Raw genomic sequence first — 19,254 nt, forward strand, 5'->3', positions numbered from 1 at the left:
GCTCGAATATGTATCAGAAAGTGCATACCACTCAAACCGGCGTGCAAGTTGGGGAGTACATATAGAGAGGTCTAAATGGGAATAGGTGTGAGATGTGTCCGAAAGAAAAGTAGGGGCGCCAGTATTGAGGCAGACAAGATTGAGCTGGTTGAAAAGGTCTGCTAACAGGGAGCCCCTCGGGCAGGATGCTGGAGAGCCCCAAAGGGGATGGTGGGCATTGAAGTCTCCAGTTAACAAAAACTGTGCAGGTAGCTGAGCAATAAGTTGCATCATGTCTGCCCTGGTAACGGCAGATGACGATGGAGTGTAAACGGTACAAATGGAAAATGTAAAAGTGGGGAGAGTAATGCGGATGGCAACTGCCTGCAGGCCGGTGTCCAACGTGATGGGATCGTAGTAAATATCATCCTGGACCAGCAACATAGCCCCTCCATGAGCCGGGATACCTACCACAGGGGGTAGGTCAAAACGCACAGAGGTGTAGTGTGCCAAGGCAATTTGATCGCATGGGTGTAGCTTCGTTTCCTGGAGGGCTACGACGAGCGGACGGTGCCAGCGGAGCAGCAACTTCAAGTCCTCTCGGTTGGAGCAAATGCTGCGAATATTCCAGTGAATAAGTGCCATCGTAAGAAGAAAAGGAAGATGAAAGTAGGGGTCACCTCGAAGGCCGCTGAGGGCCTGGCTTCGAGCGAGCACTGCCGCTGCTATCAGTAGGCGGACAGTCTTCGTCCATTGGGTCTATAGGGTCATCGGCCATCTCGGGAGGATGGCCGGGAGGGGGAGCTTCCTCCGCCGGTGAACGGCCAGATGTACGGCTACCAGCGGTGCGGCCAGGCGAAACGGATGACGGCCTGGGGCGGCAACCGCTGGGTGGCGCAGGAGAAGAAATGCGCCGTGGCGGAGAAGGAGAACTGTGCTTCCTATGAGCCTTCTTGGAAGAACGTTTGGTGGAAGCACCGGTCAAAGGCTGGGAGGTCGAGGTACGTAGGAAGTCTGCACAGGACAGTTCTTTCTTGAAGGCCCGTGCATCTGACTTCTGGGTCTTCGTCTTGGCAGAAGCTGATGAAGGTTCTTGTGTCTGAGGGGTGACGGGAGGAAGAGGAGACGTCGACCGGGCGATCTTAGCACTGGCCGAACGGACGACCATGGTGCTGAAGGTCAGATCGCATGTCTGGGTTGCCACCTCCCTGGTAGTCCGAGGAGAGGCGAGGACAGTACTGTATTTCCCCGCTGGGAGCAGCGTGGGCTTCCTACTAGCCAATAGCTTGCGAGCAGCCGAGGTGGACACTTTCTCTTTGACCCGAATTTCTTGGATACAGCGTTCTTCCTTACAGACAGGACAGTCGTGGGAGGATGCGGCATGGTCACCCTGACAGTTCACACAACGAGGAGACGGAGGTGGACAGTCACCCTCATGGGCATCCCTGCCACAAGTGACACATTTAGCCGCATTGGAACAAGACTGTTGAGTGTGATTGAAATGCTGACACTGGTAGCAGCGCGTAGGTGTCGGGACATAGGGGCGAACAGAAATAACCTCATAGCCCGCCTTGATGCGCGATGGCAGCTTAACACTATCGAAGGTCAAGAAAAGTGTCCGGGTCGGTACAAGGTCATTGTTGACCTTTTTCATGACCCTATGGACAGCCGTCATGCCCTGCTCAGCGAGGAAAGATTGAATCTCCTCGTCAGTCAATCTGTCGAGGGAGCTAGTATAGACCACACCACGAGACGAATTCAAAGTTCGGTGAGCCTCCACCCGCACAGGGAACGTGTACAGGAGTGTGGCCCGAAGCAGTTTTTGTGCCTGAAAGGCGCTCTCAGTTTCTAGTAATAAGGTACCGTTACACAACCTGGTACAAGATTTGACAGATCCGGCTATGGCATCTACACCCTTCTGGATAACGAAAGGGTTGACAGAGGAAAAATCCTTTCCGTCCTCAGATCGAGAAACGACGAGGAACTGTGGGGCAGGCGGCAGTACTTTTGTCACTGGTGGCTGGTCACGTTGCCGTTTTTGGGCAGAAGTCGAGACAGATGGAGTGAAATCCATTGCGGAGGAATCCCCCACGATTGCCAGCGTCTCCGATGGCGCGCTCCTTCCTTGTGGGGACCCTCTCAGAGGGCACTCCCGCCTTAGGTGAATGTTTACACCTCAGGTCACACCTCCCGAGAAACAGACGGTGGGACCAATCGGCATGGTCAGAAGGTATCAGCTCAGGCAATCACCCCTCCCTGGGCCTGGCCTTTACCAGGGGGTACGTGCGTGCCTTACATGTCTACCCAGGGCGGGGAATTACGCGTTACCCCGTCACCGGCTATGCGTGCGAACGCGTGGGTCAGCCTTCAGGCACGCACAGGGAGGAAGGAAGAAGAGGAAAAAGAAGAGAGAGAGAGAGAGAGAGAGAGAGAGAGAGAGAGAGAGAGAGAGAGAGAGAGAGAGAGAGGACAGACTGTCTCAAACGCCGAGGCGGAGACCAGAGAAGGCAAGGAGAAGAAGGTAATGAGAAGGCAAGGAGAAGGCAAGGAGAAGAAGGCAATGAGAAGGCAAGGAGAAGAAGACAAGGGAAAGAGTAAGGAAGACAGTGAGGTGGAAAAGAGCAAAGAAAGGAACCAACCAAAGGAAGGAAGAAACGAGAAGTGAAAAAGCAAAATGACCGCAAATAGAGGTCGTGGAACCGTCCGTCTCCAGACGCAGGCGCTAACGACCCCCTTGAGGGGTTGGGACTCCTTTTAGTCACCTCTTACGACAGGCAGGAATACCTCGGGCCTAATCTAATCCCCAGACCCGCAGGGGGGGTGCAACTTCTCTGTATACTACAGCATAATTCGCGAAAAGCCGCGTGGAACTTCTAACACTATCACATTGAGGTTTACCAGTTAGCCTTTATCAGATGTTTTCTTTGAGAATTAATAATAAACATGTTTCATAATGTTGGTCTCTCTGTGTTATATTCAACCACAAGATCACCACAAGGCTTCCTAATTTAATTTGTAAAAAGAATACATACATATATTCATATGAACAGTAAAAAATTTATTTCTCCTCTCTTACAGTATGATCCAGTAGCTTAAGTTAAACACTGTTAATAAGTAATTACTATGATTTCCTGAGATATTTTGTATAATCCATATAGCATTCTGTTTTATCAACAGAAAAAAACATTCATTCATTTTTAGTGTTTTTCTTTTTCTTTGTTACTTTGTCACTTTTCCGGAAGAAGGTCCTTATTAATAATTTTACTGCTACAACTACTATTACCAAAACACTTAAGGCACACAGCAGGACAAAGGCGATGACATCCAGCAGCAGGTACTGGTACCAGGCGAGGTCCAGTGCCGCCGACCTCAGGTGGTAGGCCCCCCTGTGACGTAGGACGTACTCCACCCAGTACACGGCCCTGTCCAGGGGCTTCTCTGGCCGGTCGTGGAACAGCTGCGAATACTTCCTCGCATTCTGCATATAGCTGTAACATTACAAGACATCCAAATTAAGCAGCTCTGTATTAGAGTAGAGATTAATAGCACGAAGAAAGAAAAACAGTCTCGATTGCAGCGTTAAAAGTTTTTACTGTTTCCCAATGACTCTTTTCACCTTTATATAGGCACCTTTGGACTGGTTGACATTTGGCAGCGATAAGTAAATGTGATGCCTCACATAAAATATCCCAGGAGGTAAATGCCCCTTGTTAAAGTTTTAAAAACACTGTGTGGTGTCCGTATTACAGCATACAGTGCAGTCCAATGCAAACCAAATGGATCAGGCCTACAGTAAAGCTTTACCTCACAAACATGCCACAAGAGTTGTGCATATTCTGGTTGCACACATCACACACGACATGCACTATACCTCCAGCACATTTATGATGTAGAGCTTTACTGTAGCCACAATCTCATTCAGTGTGCATTGGACTGTATCACATGCCGTAATAATGACACCACACAATGTTTTTAAAAGCTTTGACAAGAGGCTGCTGGGGTATTTTATAAACAGTATCACATTTAATCATTGCTCCCAAATATCAGCCAATCTGAAGATGCCTAAATGAATGTGAAACACGTCACTGGGAAATAATAAAAAACTTTAACATCGCAACCAACACTGCTTGTTTCTTCATATCTCACATACTGGCTACTGTACCAACCCCGTTACGCACTGGGAAAAGTTTTAGAAATGAATATAATTCATGAGTAGTATTTGTGTTTGGTAATGTGCATCAATACGTACCTGCAAAAGGAAACAGAGATTTGGATTTCACTATTTGATGTTCCATAGGACTGTCTGGAATTGTTATCACACCTATTTTTTTCAGCAAAGTATGCAGACTGTGCTTGTAGCTTTCCAGATTCAGCAGAAACAGTGCAAAACCAATTTCAACAGTCATGAAATAAAAGTCTCAGCTTTGGAGTAGGTGGCCGCCCTCCACTCACCAGCCAGGTGATCAGCAAGTTCATTACGCAAAACTCCTTCATGGCCACAATTCCAGAGGAAATCAACTGAACAAGCAGCATCACCAAGAAGGTTGTGGATGGCAGAGAGCAAGGAGTGGCAGGAAAAACTGAGCAATAGCCTGAAGGCTGCTCATTGAGTCCGTTCATAATGAAACCTGGGTGAGTGAGGACCATTTAACGCAGCAAAGGACCTGATAGACGCCCCTCAATTCCACAGTAAACACCCCCTCATGCCAAGCAAGAGACGGTGTTCTGGGCCAACAGAAGACATGAAAGCATATCCCATGTGATCGGTGGATTTAGAGCCATTGGTGTAAGGCATCCTGAAACTCCGAGGCTTTTGAGTCACGGGAGACATCCACCTTTATCCGGCCCAAAGGGATGCTTGGGAGAGAATTTGGGGAAGAGGGCAAGGAGGGTAGATGGAAGTCATGGTGAAGAGAAGCAAGCTGGAGCCCAACCAATAAACTCACCCAAGGGTGGTCAGTGGGCAGGTGATGGCCCAAGGCCATGAAAAGAATAGAATAGGAAGGGTGAACAAAGGAGCAGCAGACAGAGTTGGCATAGGAAACCAAGAGTTGGGACTGCTGATCTGAAAGGGGAGGAATCCCAGTGTCAACCAGAAAATTATCGACAGGGCTAGTGTGGAAGAGACCAGTTGCTGAACTGATACCATGATGGTGAACAGGGCCCAAGAGGAGCTGTGTGGAAGGGACAGCTGATCTATAACCTTGACAACCATGGTTCAGATGAGACAGATATAATGCCCAGTTGAGGTGAAAAAGTGTAATATGAACGTTAGTTTGCCTGTTTTAATTGATGTTTTGTAAGGTCAAATTGTGTTTCGAGGAGGTCGTTTACATTTTACTTTTTCTGTTAGTGACAAACCTGTAGGTCAATGTTGGTTGACTGTTGCTCTGATACATATTGATACTACCATCAAAAGTCTTGCTACATCATTAGAGCAAATACTTCCTGGTGAGCTCTCGTGTGAGTACTCTCCAGCCAGCTGTAAATTTTTCCAAGTCCGTGATCTTGGATTCCATGTCAGCTCTAAGTAGCATGTTTCGGGTAGCTGGCGCTCATCACAGGATACATCATGCCTTCCGATGGAGGCCTACAGTTTACAAGTCTATTTTGGATGTGGATACTGAATATAATATGAACATTAGTTCGTCTGTTTCAATTGATGTTTTGCAAGGTCAGACTGTGTTTTGAGGAGGTCATTTTGATTTTACTTTTTCTGAAACTGACAATCCTGTGGGTCAATGTTGTGGAAGCCGGCGCACTTCAGACTCTTACTACTAACTGCCCCAGGACAAAGATTTACCTCTAACAACATGTAGCAAAGAAAATACTATCGTATATTGACCTATTTGTGTAAAATCATCTTCGAAACATACATTTCAAAAATAAAGTACGAATAATTGTTCATCATTGCTTCGCTTTTTAAGAACTCTTTAATCATTATCATAATTACATTAAGGGTTTATATATACTGACTTTATACTTTCTTGTATAGTTGTATGGTAGGGGATTCTAGGTGTCTGCTATAAATAGCATGTTTCTGGTAGCTAACCACAGAAAGGGCTTCCTAGCATGGCAGCCATTGCCAGGAGCTCTGATGTTTCAAGAAGATAAGCAACCACTCCTAGGTACAGGTGAGGAGGCAACAGCTCAGTTATCAGAAGTGTGATCCCTTTGTCGTCAGGGGGCTCAGCCAGACAGGTACATAACAGGCCCACCACATGGATCGGCTATATGTGCTGGTGACTTAGTGGGGGCAGAGGGGGGGCTATATCAGCAAAGGAAAAGAGAAAGGAAGGGGGGAAGAGGTATCCATGTCATAAATGCTAGGAAGGGAGTTCTTTCCAAATGGTTCACACTATGGAGAGAAAATTTAGAAGAGGAGGTCAAAACCCAAAGGGAGACCAAAAATGCTAGTAAGGAAGGACGAAAAAGAAAAGGCAAGGGGAACAAAATCACAAGGAATACAGGAAAACAGGTGGATAACCTGGTTGACAATAGGAAGAACACCAAACGAAGTGAAGCAGGATGCATCAGGGAAGGAGAAAGGATGGGGAGGAAGAAGTATGGGGGAGGAAATGCTGCCCGGGAAGGAATAACGGGTTGCAATAGCTGGGCGGCCCTGTGGGCACCACCCACAAACTCAAAAATGGACCGTGAGGCCCCTACAGACTTCTGAAGTGATAACCTTGCTGCTGAGGGCAGTACATAATCAGCCAACTTACGATGCCCACAGAGCCTCCATAGACTCGTTGAAACAAGTATGTTATGAGATGGCGTGAATGAAGTGCATTCTTCAAAATCTAATACTAAACAAACTGATATGGTCTGTGGAAATTGTCCAACTAGTCAACAAATCATTCAAAGACCATTATAGTGATAAACAACATGAAAAAGTGTTGTTATAGAGGGAGGGGGAAACACTGTGATCTTCTGTCAGCATTTACCATTGGAAACCTTTAAAAACTATAGACCAGTTAAAAGTGTCCCATGTTCTTAAAGGAACCAGTACTGGCCCAAACCAGAAAAAAAAAAAAAAAAATATACTGCAAATCTAAAGAGTAATGGCTGAATCGAACAAAAAGTTGGAAAAGCAGATGCCAGGCTCATTTCATATGAAGTATCTAAAGGAAATATGTTTCATCCATCAAAGAAGTTGCTTAGAAAACACTTATTTGATCTATTCTTGAGCACTGCTCATTAGCCTGGAGATTTACCACATTGGCTTATATAAAAATACACAAACTGCTAAAAAGAGTGGCATGTTTGATCATGGGATCCTTTAACTGTCATGACAGCATTAGGGACTCAAAGTCCACTGGCAGATGCTACAAGAGGTGGTGTGGCTCACACAGAGGGTTAATGTTTAAATTTTGAAGTGGTATATTACTTCCTTTTGCATACATGTTGTGATATGACCATAAGGATAAAACAGGAGAAGCTAGGTCTCTTATGGAGCTTTACCGACAATCATTCTTCCCACACTAATCTTGAATGGAACAGGAAAAGAGGGTTGGTTGGTTGGTTGGTTGTGTGAGGTTAAAGGGACCAAACAGCAAGGTCATCAGTCCCTTGTTTCAAATAGACTCCATTCTGCTAACGGGACATCTCAGTATAGTCAGAAAAATAAAACGGAAAAAGGGGAAACGTAAAAGGGCAGTCACGTTGTCATTAGTAAAAACAAATGAGGGAAGTTGGCAAGAGAACGGACCCAACACTATGCTGAAGCAGCATAGGCAAGACCACCTGTGACTTAAAAGGTACAACTGCTATAATGCAGAAAGTACGGATGGGAATAGAAAAACTAACCAAGCCTTAAAAAGAAGGGGTAAAAACAGAGTAAAAGGGAAAGAAAAGAGGATTCCGGTCAGGGAGGTGAATCGGGAATCTCTGAACACTGCCTACAGTGTGAGACACCCAAACACTCACCGCCCTGCCCCAACACCAGAGGGAGATTAAAAACTTTAAAACTGAGAATAAAAACCACTCTCCCGGAGGAAACCTAGAACCAGAGAGACCATCCGGGAATCGTCAGCCAACATCAAAGGTAAAGTGTGGGGGAGTCTGTACTTAGCACGCAGAGCCAAAAGAAGGGGGCATTCAACCAAAATGTGGGCCACTGACTGGAAGGCTCCACAACCACATAGCGGGGGTGGCTCATCACGCAAAAGGAAACCATGGGTCAGCCTGGTATGGCCAATGCGGAGACGACATAGTGTGGTCGAGTCCTTGCGGGAGAGGCTAAAGGAAGAACGCCATGGGCCTGGATTCACCTTAATGGCACGAAGTTTATTAGACAGTGGAGTAGCCTCCCAAGAATTGGCCCATGACTGTGCAAAGTGGGATTTGATGTGAAGCCGTAAATCCGCTGCAGGAGGGGTTACAGAAAACGGGGGGTAAGTAACTGCTCCCCCAGCCAAACGATCAGCGAGCTCATTACCCGGGATACCCACATGGCCCGGGACCCATAGGAAATCAATGGAACAAGCAGCACGGTGAAGATCAGCAAGATGGTCATGGATGGCAGAGACCAAGGGATGGCACGAAAAACACCGGTCAATAGCAAGAAGGCCACTCAACGAGTCCGTACATAACAAAACGCGGTTGTGTTGGGATTGTTTAATAAAGGTAAGGGCCCGGGAAATTGCCATCAATTCCGCAGTAAACACCCCACATGAGGGTGGCAGTAGATGATTTTCCGTTCCAACAAAGGACGTGAAGGCATACCCAACATGATCAGCAGATTTAGAGCCATCAGTGTAAAAAACAACAGCATCCCGAAACTCCCATAAAATTTGGCGGAAAAAGGAACGGAACACCACCGGGGGGATGGAATCTTTCGGACCGCGGCGGAGATCCATCCGAATTCGAGGCCGAGGAACTAACCAAGGAGGGGTGGAGGGGAGGGAGCGAGGAAGACAGGACAAAGAAGGAAGCCGAAAATCACGGGTAAGAGACGCAAGGCGCAGCCCAACCGGTAAACCCGCCCGAGGGCGGGAGTCAGGCGGGCGACGTCCATGGTCTGGGAATAGGATAGAATAGGAAGGATGAGCGGGAGAAGAACGGATAGTAAGGGCATAAGACACCAGAAGCTGGGACCGCCGAACAGAAAGGGGGGGGATCCCAGCTTCAACCAGGAGACTATCAACAGGGCTAGTAGGGAATGCACCGGTGGCCAAACGGATACCACGATGGTGGACTGGATCCAGCACGTGCAGCGTGGAAGGAGCAGCTGAACCATAAACTTGACAACCATAGTCCAAACGTGACAGAACTAGGGCACGATAAAGACGGAGGAGGAGGGAACGGTCCGCACCCCAGGAGGAGTGGGCAAGGAAGCGAAGGACATTGAGTTTACGGAAACATCCTACCTTCAGGAGTCTGATATGGGGCAGCCAAGTGAGCTTGTTGTCGAAAAGAAGACCTAGGAAACGAAACTGTGGAACCACAGGCAATCTTTGTGCAGCGAGATCGAGCTCTGGATCAGGGTGGACCATAGTACGGCGACAGAAGTGGACCACCCGCGATTTTAAAGGAGAGAATTGAAACCCGTGTGAGAGGGTCCATGCAGAGGCACGCCGTATAGCCACCTGGAGCTGCCGTTCCGCAGATGGCATCGAGGAGGAACTAACCCAAATGCAGGAATCATCCACATACAGGGCAGGGGCGACCAAGGGACCGACAGAGGCCACAAGTCCATCGATAGCAATGAGGAAAAGAAGGACACTCAAGACAGAACCCTGTGGGATGCCCGTCTCCTGGGTCCGTGGAGAACTAAAAGCAGTACCAACTCGAACTCTGAATGACCGATGGATCAGGAACTGGTGGATAAAAATCGGGAGTGGGCCCCGAAGACCCCACTGATGAAGGGTTAGGAAGATGTGATGGCGCCAGGCCGTGTCATAGGCCTTGCGAAGGCAAAAAACACTGCAACCAAATGGCGGCGCTGGGAAAAAGCCTGCCGAACTGCGGATTCCAAGCGAAGCAAATGATCGATTGGAGATCGTCCCTCTCGAAAGCCACACTGGTAAGGGGACAATAGATCCCGAGATTCGAGGACCCAAGTGAGCCGACGGGCTACCAGCCGTTCAAGTAACTTACAACCAACGTTGGTCAAACCAATTGGCCGATAGCTGTCAACAGATAGGGGGTTCTGACCAGGCTTAAGGACAGGAACCACAATGCTATCCCTCCACTGAGAAGGGAAGTCACCCTGGAGCCAGATACGGTTAAACACCCGAAGAAGATGGTGCCGTTGTGGAGCACTGAGATGTTGAAGCAGCTGGTTATGAATGGAATCTGGGCCAGGGGCCGTATCATGAGAAGAAGATAGAGCAGAAAGAAATTCCCATTCAGTGAAAGGTTCGTTGTAAGATTCTGACTCACAAGTGGTGAAACATAAGGTGACAGCTTCAGCCTGCTGTTTTTGATGAAGGAAAGCAGCTGGATAGGAGGCCGACGCTGATGCCACTGCAAAATGGGTCGCAAGATGTTCTGCGAGAACTAATGGGTCCGTACAAATGCCATCTGGGAGGTGAAGGCCTGGGAGGGTGGACTGCCGATGGCAACCTTGGAGAGAGCGAAGTGTAGCCCATACCCGTGACAGAGGGACAGTGGAACCAAGGGAAGAAACGAATCGTTCCCAACATATCCGTTTGCTCTGTTTAATTAAATAACGGGCTTTAGCGCGAAGGCGCTTAAAGGTAGAAAGGCTGGCTACAGATGGGTGCCTCTTAAAGTGTTGCAAAGCTCGACGGCGATCACAGATGGCAATGGCAATGGCAATGGCCGTACTCCACCACGGGACTTGCCGACGACGAAATTGTCCAGATGAGCGCGGGACAGCAAGGTTAGCAGCGCGAACAATTGCGGCAGACACGTCACGTAGGACGTCATCAATACAACCCAACAAAGAGGGAGAAAACTCGACCTGTGCAGTATATAGAGGCCAATCGGCGCGGTGGAAAGACCAACGAGGTAACCTGTCCATCGGGGAGCGGGAAGGGAGCGTGATAATCAACGGGAAATGGTCACTATCACAAAGGTCGTCGTGTGGCGACCAGTGTAATGAAGGGAGGAGAGAGGGAGAAGAAAGAGAAAGATCAATGGCAGAAAAGGTACCATGACCAGCACTGAAATGGGAGCCATCATTAAGAAGGCATAGGTCGTGGTCTGCAATAAATTGGTCTATAAGAAGACCTCGTCTAGATGGAAAGGCACTGCCCCACAAAGGATGATGAGCATTAAAATCCCCAAGGAGGAGGAAGGGAGGAGGAAGTTGCTGAAGAAGGGTGGTTAAGGCAGCAGGTGTAAGAGTCCTGTCAGGAGGGAGATAAAGATTGCATACTGTGACTGCAGAGTCTAAGTGGACCCTAACAGCAACCACTTCCAATGTAGTGTGGAGAGGAATCCACGTGCTAGCAATGTCTGTACGGACCAACGTACAAACGCCACCAGAAGCCCGCAAGGGTCCGACCCGATTTCGACAGAAAAAACGGAACCCACGGAGGGTCGGTGAGTGAGCATCAGTAAAATGAGATTCCTGGAGAACCACACAAGCTGCTGAGTAGGACGAAAGAAGGGATTTCAATTCCGGAAGGTGACGATAGTAGCCATTACAATTCCATTGGAGAACCACAGAACGATGGTTTAAATGAGGGCTGAACACGCTAAATCCAGTCATACCGCCGGGTCCCCACCCGTCACCGACAAGGAGGGGGCGACATCCATAAACGACAGGTCAGAATCCGGTTGTGAAGCCGGGGAAGGGACCTCCGGTGACACCAGAGGCTCTTTGTCCCGGGACTTATGTTTCTTCTTCTTTTCAGGCTGAGATCGAGGAGGGCTGTGTGGCATAATGGAGCCAGCTGCAGCAAGATCAGGAACAGAAAGAGACCGGGCGACCGGGGGGCCCACAGCCCGCGGCTCTCGCGGTCGCCGCGCGGCAGCAGACCTTTGACCTGGAAGGTGCCGGGATGGGGCATCCCGGGAGAGGCGCCCTTGACCGGCAGACGCCGAAGGAGTGGGACACTTCTCCGGCTGGGGAGGGGGAGCAGCGCCCAGAGGAGAAGGTGTGGGAGCCGCAGGGGAGGGGGGAAGGAGAGGGGTCTGGGATGGGGGTAAGGAAGGGGGAGGAAGGGATGAAGATGTAACCAAGGCGTAACTAGATGTCATGGACACAGGGTGCAATCATGTGTATTTCTTACGGGCCTCTGTGTAGCTTAAACGATCAAGAGACTTATACTCCTGTATCTTTTTTTCTTTCTTATAGACTGGGCAATCTGCTGAACGAGGAGAATGACTACCATGACAATTTACACATACAGGAGGGGGAACACAGGGACTCCCCTCATGGAGTGGACGTCCACAGTCACCACAGAGAGGGTCCTGGGTACAGCGAGAAGACATGTGGCCAAAACGCAAGCACTTAAAACACCGCATAGGAGGTGGGATGTACGGCTTCACATCACAGCGATAGACCATAATCTTAACTTTCTCAGGAAGGGTATCCCCTTCAAAGGCCAGGATAAAGGCACCAGTATCAATACGATTATCTTTAGGACCCTTCTGAACACGCCGAACAAAGTGAACACCCCGCCGTCCGAGATTGTCCCGAAGTTCCTCATCAGTTTGAAGGATGAGGTCTCTGTGAAAAATCGCACCTTGTACCTTATTTAGAGACTGGTGAGGGGTAATGGACACGGGAATTGTGCCAAGATGGGTACAGGCACGAAGGGCCGCAGATTGGGCAGCCGAAGCAGTTTTTATCAGTAACGAACCCGACCGCATCTTGCTCAGGGAGTCCACTTCGCCGAACTTGTCTTCAATGTGTTCCACAAAGAATAAAGGTTTGACACTGGTGAAAGTATCTCCATCAGTCCTGGTGCAAACTAGATAACGGGGGAAAGGTTTTGCCCCTAGACGACACGCCTGACCCTCCTCCCAGGGGGTAGCCACGGAAGGGAAGGCCGAAGGGGCAAGAGAAGCAGCACTTGAGGAATCAGTACCACGCAGAGAGACGGCCGCAGAAGAGCGGCCAGAGTTTTGGACCCGTATGCGTTTCATCTGCATAGCGTCCGCCCTGATACCACCCACTCCGATCAGGGGCTCTCCTCACGGGCGCCACCCAGCCACAGCAAGGGCCGTCTGGCACGGCGGCCATTGCCGGGAGTTCCGATGCTCCAGGATGACGAGCAACCACTCCAAGGCATGCATGAGGAGGTCACAGCTCAGGTATCAGAAGTGTGATCCCTGTGTATTCAGGGGGCTCAACCAAAAGGGTACATAGCGACCCCACCACACGGGCTGGCTACCGTGCTGGCTGTGCACCCTAGCATCAGACAACGACGTAAAAGAAAAGGTGGAATGTACTATGAGGGCACACGTCGGAGACACTAGGTAAGGTGCTCTTCCCCAAATGGCTCACACTACAGAAGAGAAATTTTGGAATGAAGGTCAAACCCCAGAGGGGGACCAAGGAACGCCAAAAGGAGGAGATGATTACGCAAAAAAAGCCGGAGTGTAAAACCAACAGAACCAGGAGGATAGCGGGGGCCAACATAAGCAAGGACACCAATAGAGAGAGAGAAGAGGGCGAGGGGAAAGGGGTATGGAGGGGAAAGGAGGGGAAGGGAAAGGAAATGCAGCCCGGGAGAGAAAGAAGGCTGCAATGGCTCGGGGCCCCGTGCTCGCCACGCACGTATCCACGAAAGAGTTGTGGACCCCCTGGGGGGAAAAGAGGGTTGGGCATGGTAGAAGACAATGTTACCAGAAATACACTCTCATCCCACACCATAAGATTGCTTGTGGAGTATAGATGTACCAGTTGTAAGGTAACAGGGGATAATATGGAACTCTTTCAAGTAATTTAAAATTTAAAGCACAGCAGCAGAGATAATATGCTGGGCAAAATAGACCAGAAAATATTTGTTTTGTGTTTTGATGGACGTTGTAGTTCCGTTGGATAGTGTTTTGGTTTTCTTTTAATTGCAACCAATTATATAAGTGTGGTGATAATTTGTAAAATTATATAATGTATTTAGATTTAAGTATTTAAATATTATAAAATATTGTAAATGAATTGTGGCCATGTTTAGCGATTATTTTGACTACTGTGGTGTCATGTGACCCGACTCAGGACTGTGGATATGAGCGGGAAAATCGTGGTCTTTTGTCGTTGGCCGTTGTGGTGGCGAGTTGGGAGCGGCAAAGTGCCGCGAGTGCAAGCATGGACGCCAGGGTATGCGAAGGAACAAAGTGAAAGTGTGTGGGTGTGAGACAAACAGTGTACGAATTGCACCGATTATTATTTGTGAACTTAAAAATGCATGGCCACAACGTTAAAGTGTTTCTTTTGAATAAATAAGTTTCAACCTGAACGTGTATAGTTCAATTCACTGCTCTTCAAAAGCCAGCCAATATCAGACTCAATAATAGGGGCACAAACGCAACTGTTTACTACCAACCCCCTTTACAGATGAGCCACGTGAAAAATAGGTAGTAAATGAGCCCGAGTTCAGTTGCAATTGGGGGCTCGTCCGGGATAGGACTTTCTTCCATATTCCATAGTATTTCGGAATCGAATGTCCGTCTGATGTTAGGCTTTTGAACAGTCAGTGTGGGTGCTCTGAACTAAATCGGTGCATTAGCAGTACCGGAGTGTTTGTGCTGGACAAGATACACGCTGCCCCGTGGTTACGCCGATATAAGGCCACCACGATTGTGAAGCAGTTACAGTGTCTGATGAGTCGACCACGTGTTGCCGCGGGTAAAACCGCCGTGCTTGCCGTGTCCACGTGTTGCCGCAGGTAAAACCGCCGTGCTTGCCATGTCCACGTGTTGCCGCGGGTAAAACAGTTGTCCGTGCCGCGATACGTGCTGCCGCCAGAAGAAACCGTCGTCCGTGCCACGTCCATGTGTTGCTACGGGTAAAGCAGTCGAAGCTGTATCCACGTGCTGCCGACGATCAACACCGTCGTCCGTGCCACCGACCAACATGACTACATGCTGCCAGGGGCCTATGCCACGTGTTCTCGCTCCTGGTTGAGTTTGCTGTGTGTCCACGCCGCAGATTACGATTCATTGCATAGCTGTGCTGCGGAGCTCACTGCAGACGTCGCGTCACACGAGGATATAAAAGATAAGCACAGCCAGCAGCTACATTGCAAAATTGTGTCCTTTCATTAGCCATGGCCGATGAGACGCGTGAATCTCAAAGTGAAGGCGAATCAGTGGATGTTAGGAGTACCTGTAGTAGCCCTAGCATGCCAAAAGAAATAGGCTGGATACCAGGAAGTGACCTCAGCACATTTTTTGTAAAACTTACTAGTAAATTAGGAGAAATAGACTCGAAAATAGCGAATATAAAAACTGCAATAGTTGGAGAAATGGATTCGAAAATAGGGGATATGGAATTAAGGCTTAGTAATAAAATAAAGACAGTGAGTGAAAAATTTGATCAGCTAGATCTCAAATTCACTCAAATTACAGATAAAGTTGAAAACACAGTACAATTGTTGAGGGAATTATCGAGAGAGTTGATGAGGTTGCAAGAGGCCTAGTAGCCAAGGTGGACACTGTGCAAAGTAATCTTGTGGGGCAGATTCAGGTACAGGAACAGAAGTGCACATTATTTCAAAGACAAACAGAGGCAGACATTGAATCCATTAAGATAGGAGTGCTGGATTGCCATAAGGGAATTACTGACAATAAGAAGGAATTAGAAGGGGAAATAAATGTCTTGAGGGAAACAGTTAATACTGTGGCAGCAGGGAATGGAAATTTATTGTTGGGATATGCTCTGGGGCATGGATTTCAGTCAAAACCTTTTAATGGGGAGAATAAATACCATGCAGTTGACTTTCTAGCTGCGTGTAAGGATAACTTTGTGACAGGGATGAGTGAGCAGGCAAAAATTAAATATGTTAAGAGGCAGTTGGAAGGGGGAGCTCAAACATGGGCAAACCAAAATGATGATAAATTTTGTGATTTTAAAACCTTCGAAAACCTGTTCTTGAACAAATACTGGGGCCAAGCAAAACAATTAAGATTGCAAAACGATTTTTTGAATGGATCCAGTTACAAGAGTGGAAAGGAAAGTATGAGAGAGTTCTGTGTTAGAGAACTGAATAAATTAAATCATCTGGATAGGCCACTGGGCGTATTAACAGAAATATCTACACTAAAGAGAAGATTACCAGAGCATTTGCAGTGGGATTTGATTCACAGTGCAACAGATTCAGTGGAAGAATTTCTTAATTTTGTGGATAATATGGACAGGGCATTGTGTTACAGACCTAAATACATGGAACATAGGGAGAGTGGAAGGTATCATGAAAGGGGAAACAGTATTAATTATGAATACAGTAATAACCATAACAGGTGGAGAGAAGATAGAAGTGATCAGAATAATCAGGATAGAGATTGGAGAAGCAAGCCACAAAGGTATAGCAGAAATTTTGGAGGGAGAAGAGACAATTTTGATCAGATGAGGAGTGATAGAGAAGGTATGAGAGTAGGAATGCCAGATGCAAATGGACAGGGTAGGCAATCAAAAAACTAATTAATGCCTCACTTAAGGTCCGCAGGGGGGCTGGTAATTATGTGAACAGGGCCAGACAAGGACATGATGGAAGGAGTAATAAAGTCAGCAAGGAAAGTAGGGAAATTGGGATATGTTATATGGATGCTGTCTTAGGAAATGAAAATCTATCATGTGAGTTTTACATTGATGACATGTTTAAAAGGGAAGGGAAATTACAAGCAGAGGAGGACAATATTGGTTTGTGTGCAGCAAAATTCATTGAAAGATCAGAGACAGAGGTAGTTTCATCAAAAGGGGGAACAGAAGTGGATATGGAATTAAGGGGCAATGTTCACAGTAATAATGGGTGTGATGAATGGGTAGAGATGTCTATTGGAAACAGTATGGAGAATTGTGGAGAAGGTGAGGAGAGGGTTATTCAGTGTGATGTAAAGGCTAATATGAGAGGTGTATTTGACAATGTGGAAAATGCTGGTAAATTACCTACTGATAAGGTTACTGTGCTTGTGGGTGCAGGTGTTAACTGTGGTAGTGATAATGACTTCAGTGTGGATATGGAAAGGCGTAATGATATGGAGAATGTTGCTGTAGGTTGCCCAGAAGATAAAATTGAAACCTATGTTTTCTTAATTGATGATGCAAGCCACAAAGATGTTAATTGTGGATGGTTAGGAAAGGAGGAGGCTGATTATGATTTGAGTGATTGGGTGTCCTATGCAAAATTACATAAAGCTTTGATGCCTGAAGAATGGGGTAAAATAAAATTTAAAATTGCCAGAAAATTGGAAGAATTAAGTGAAGAAGAGAATGTTGAGTTTGCTATTAAGGATCTGTTTGAAGGGGATACTGATGTATGTTTTGGAGAAAGACCTAAAGATATTTGCATTATGCAAGAGGAAAGCAGGAGTGACGTAGAAAGAGATTTATTACAGGAATCAGGGCTGAACAGAGTAGAAATAGAGGTGATACAGCCAATAATTGATATCAGTGTGGGAGGAGTTGCAGATATAGCATTATTAGACTCTGGCTCAAGTTTATCTGCAATCTCTGAATCTTTCTGGCAGCAAATTAAAGGTTTAGGATAAATAGAATTACCAGTTACAGGAGTCAAAATTAAGACAGCAACTGGGACATGTAGCAAGCCCATCAGCAGGGAAGAATTACTGGAATTTAATAGTAATGAGTATTGTTTTGATATTAGTTGCTTTGTGGTGAAGGGTTTGGCATTGAATGTAATTTTGGGTATGGACTTCTTGTACAAGTATGACTGTAGCATTTTTGTAAAGGACAGAGTGGTAGAATTTGATGCTGGTGGAAATAGACAAAGAATAAAATTTAAAGGGGAATTAACAGGAGGTGAGACAATTACTCATTTACAAAGGATAGAAGAGGTAGGTGATGAGATGTGCACTGAACAGCAGATACATGACAAAGTAAATGAAATGGGACATTTAAATGAGGAACAAAAGGTGCAGCTTACAGGTTTATTGTGTAAGCATAAGCATGTGTTCTCTGACAGACCTGGAAAAGTCATAGATTTCAGTTATGTTTTGAGGGTATTGCCACATGAAGTGATAAGGGCCAAACCTTATCCTATAGCAATAGCTAATAGAGATGCTGTAAGGGCAAGGATACAGATGTTGAAGTGGGGCATACTGGAAATGGGGAGGAGTGAGTATCGTAATCCAATAGTAGTGGTGAAAAAGAGGGATGGTTCTTTAGAATAGTATTGAATAGTATTGAATGCAAGAAAGCTAAATAAAATAATAGTCAAAGAAAATGATCAGCCAGAGAACATGGATGAGCTGTTGCAAAAAAATTTTATAATGTTAAAATTCTGTCAAGTGTTGATTTGACTTCAGGGTTCTGGCAGGTGCAATTGGCTGAAGAGAGCAGAAAGTACACTGCTTTCTTATTTGAGGGCAGGACTTATATGTTTACAGTTGCGCCATTTGGTTTATCACTATCTGTAGCAGTTTTTGTAAGGGCTTTAAGTCATGTGTTGGGTGATGAACTAATGACAAAATTGACAGTGTACGTAGATGACATTTTGATTACGAGTAGCAATTGGCAAGATCACTGTCAGCTGTTGGAGGATGAATTCAAGGCAATATCTAAAGGGGGGATGACCCTTAAGTTAAGTAAGTGTGAATTTTTTCAAGCAACATTACTATTTCTCGGTCATCAGTTAACTCCTGATGGCATTCTGCCCAATAAAGAGAAAATCAAGGCTATTGTTGACTGCAAGGTGCCAACGAACAGGAAACAATTGAAATCATTTATAGGACTATGTTCATTCTATAGGAAGTACATAAGTGATTATAGCCTGAATTCACTTATGTAGACTATTAGCGACAAGTGTAACCTGGTGCTGGACATCCGAGTGTGACCGGGAATTTAAAGCCATCAAGAATAGCTTAAAAAACAGCAAAATTTTGTTCTATCCAGATTTGTCTTTGCCTTTCTGTATTGGGCCAGACAGCTCAGATTATGGGATAGGGGCAGTGCTATTTCAGGAGATGGTAGTAAATGGGAAGACCGAGCACAGGGCAATCGCTTTTGCAAGCAGAATGCTGTCCAAACATGAATTAATGTATGGTATTTCAGAGAAGGAACTTTTAGCCATAGTTTTTGGATTTCAGAAGTTCAGGATATATGTGGAAGGTAGGAAAGTGATTGTTTACACAGACCATAAGGCTCTGCACTATTTGCAAGAATGTAAGCTGTTAAAT

The 19,254-nt window shown here is 46.6% G+C and overlaps 1 protein-coding gene across 1 annotated transcript in view; it reads right to left on the bottom strand.

Annotated features, from left to right (window-relative positions):
• Window positions 1-3,016: 3,016 nt before the first annotated feature.
• LOC126419268 (UDP-glucosyltransferase 2-like) overlaps window positions 3,017-19,254 on the bottom strand; it is a 135,608-nt gene continuing 119,370 nt past the window's right edge. Inside the window, exon 6 of the mRNA XM_050086425.1 lies at window positions 3,017-3,467. Coding sequence (XP_049942382.1) covers window positions 3,167-3,467 — 301 coding nt within the window. The 3' untranslated portion in view covers window positions 3,017-3,166. The remainder of the gene's footprint in view (window positions 3,468-19,254) is intronic.

The sequence above is a fragment of the Schistocerca serialis genome, chromosome 9 (genome assembly GCF_023864345.2).
Source record: "Schistocerca serialis cubense isolate TAMUIC-IGC-003099 chromosome 9, iqSchSeri2.2, whole genome shotgun sequence".
NCBI lineage: Eukaryota > Metazoa > Arthropoda > Insecta > Orthoptera > Acrididae > Schistocerca > Schistocerca serialis.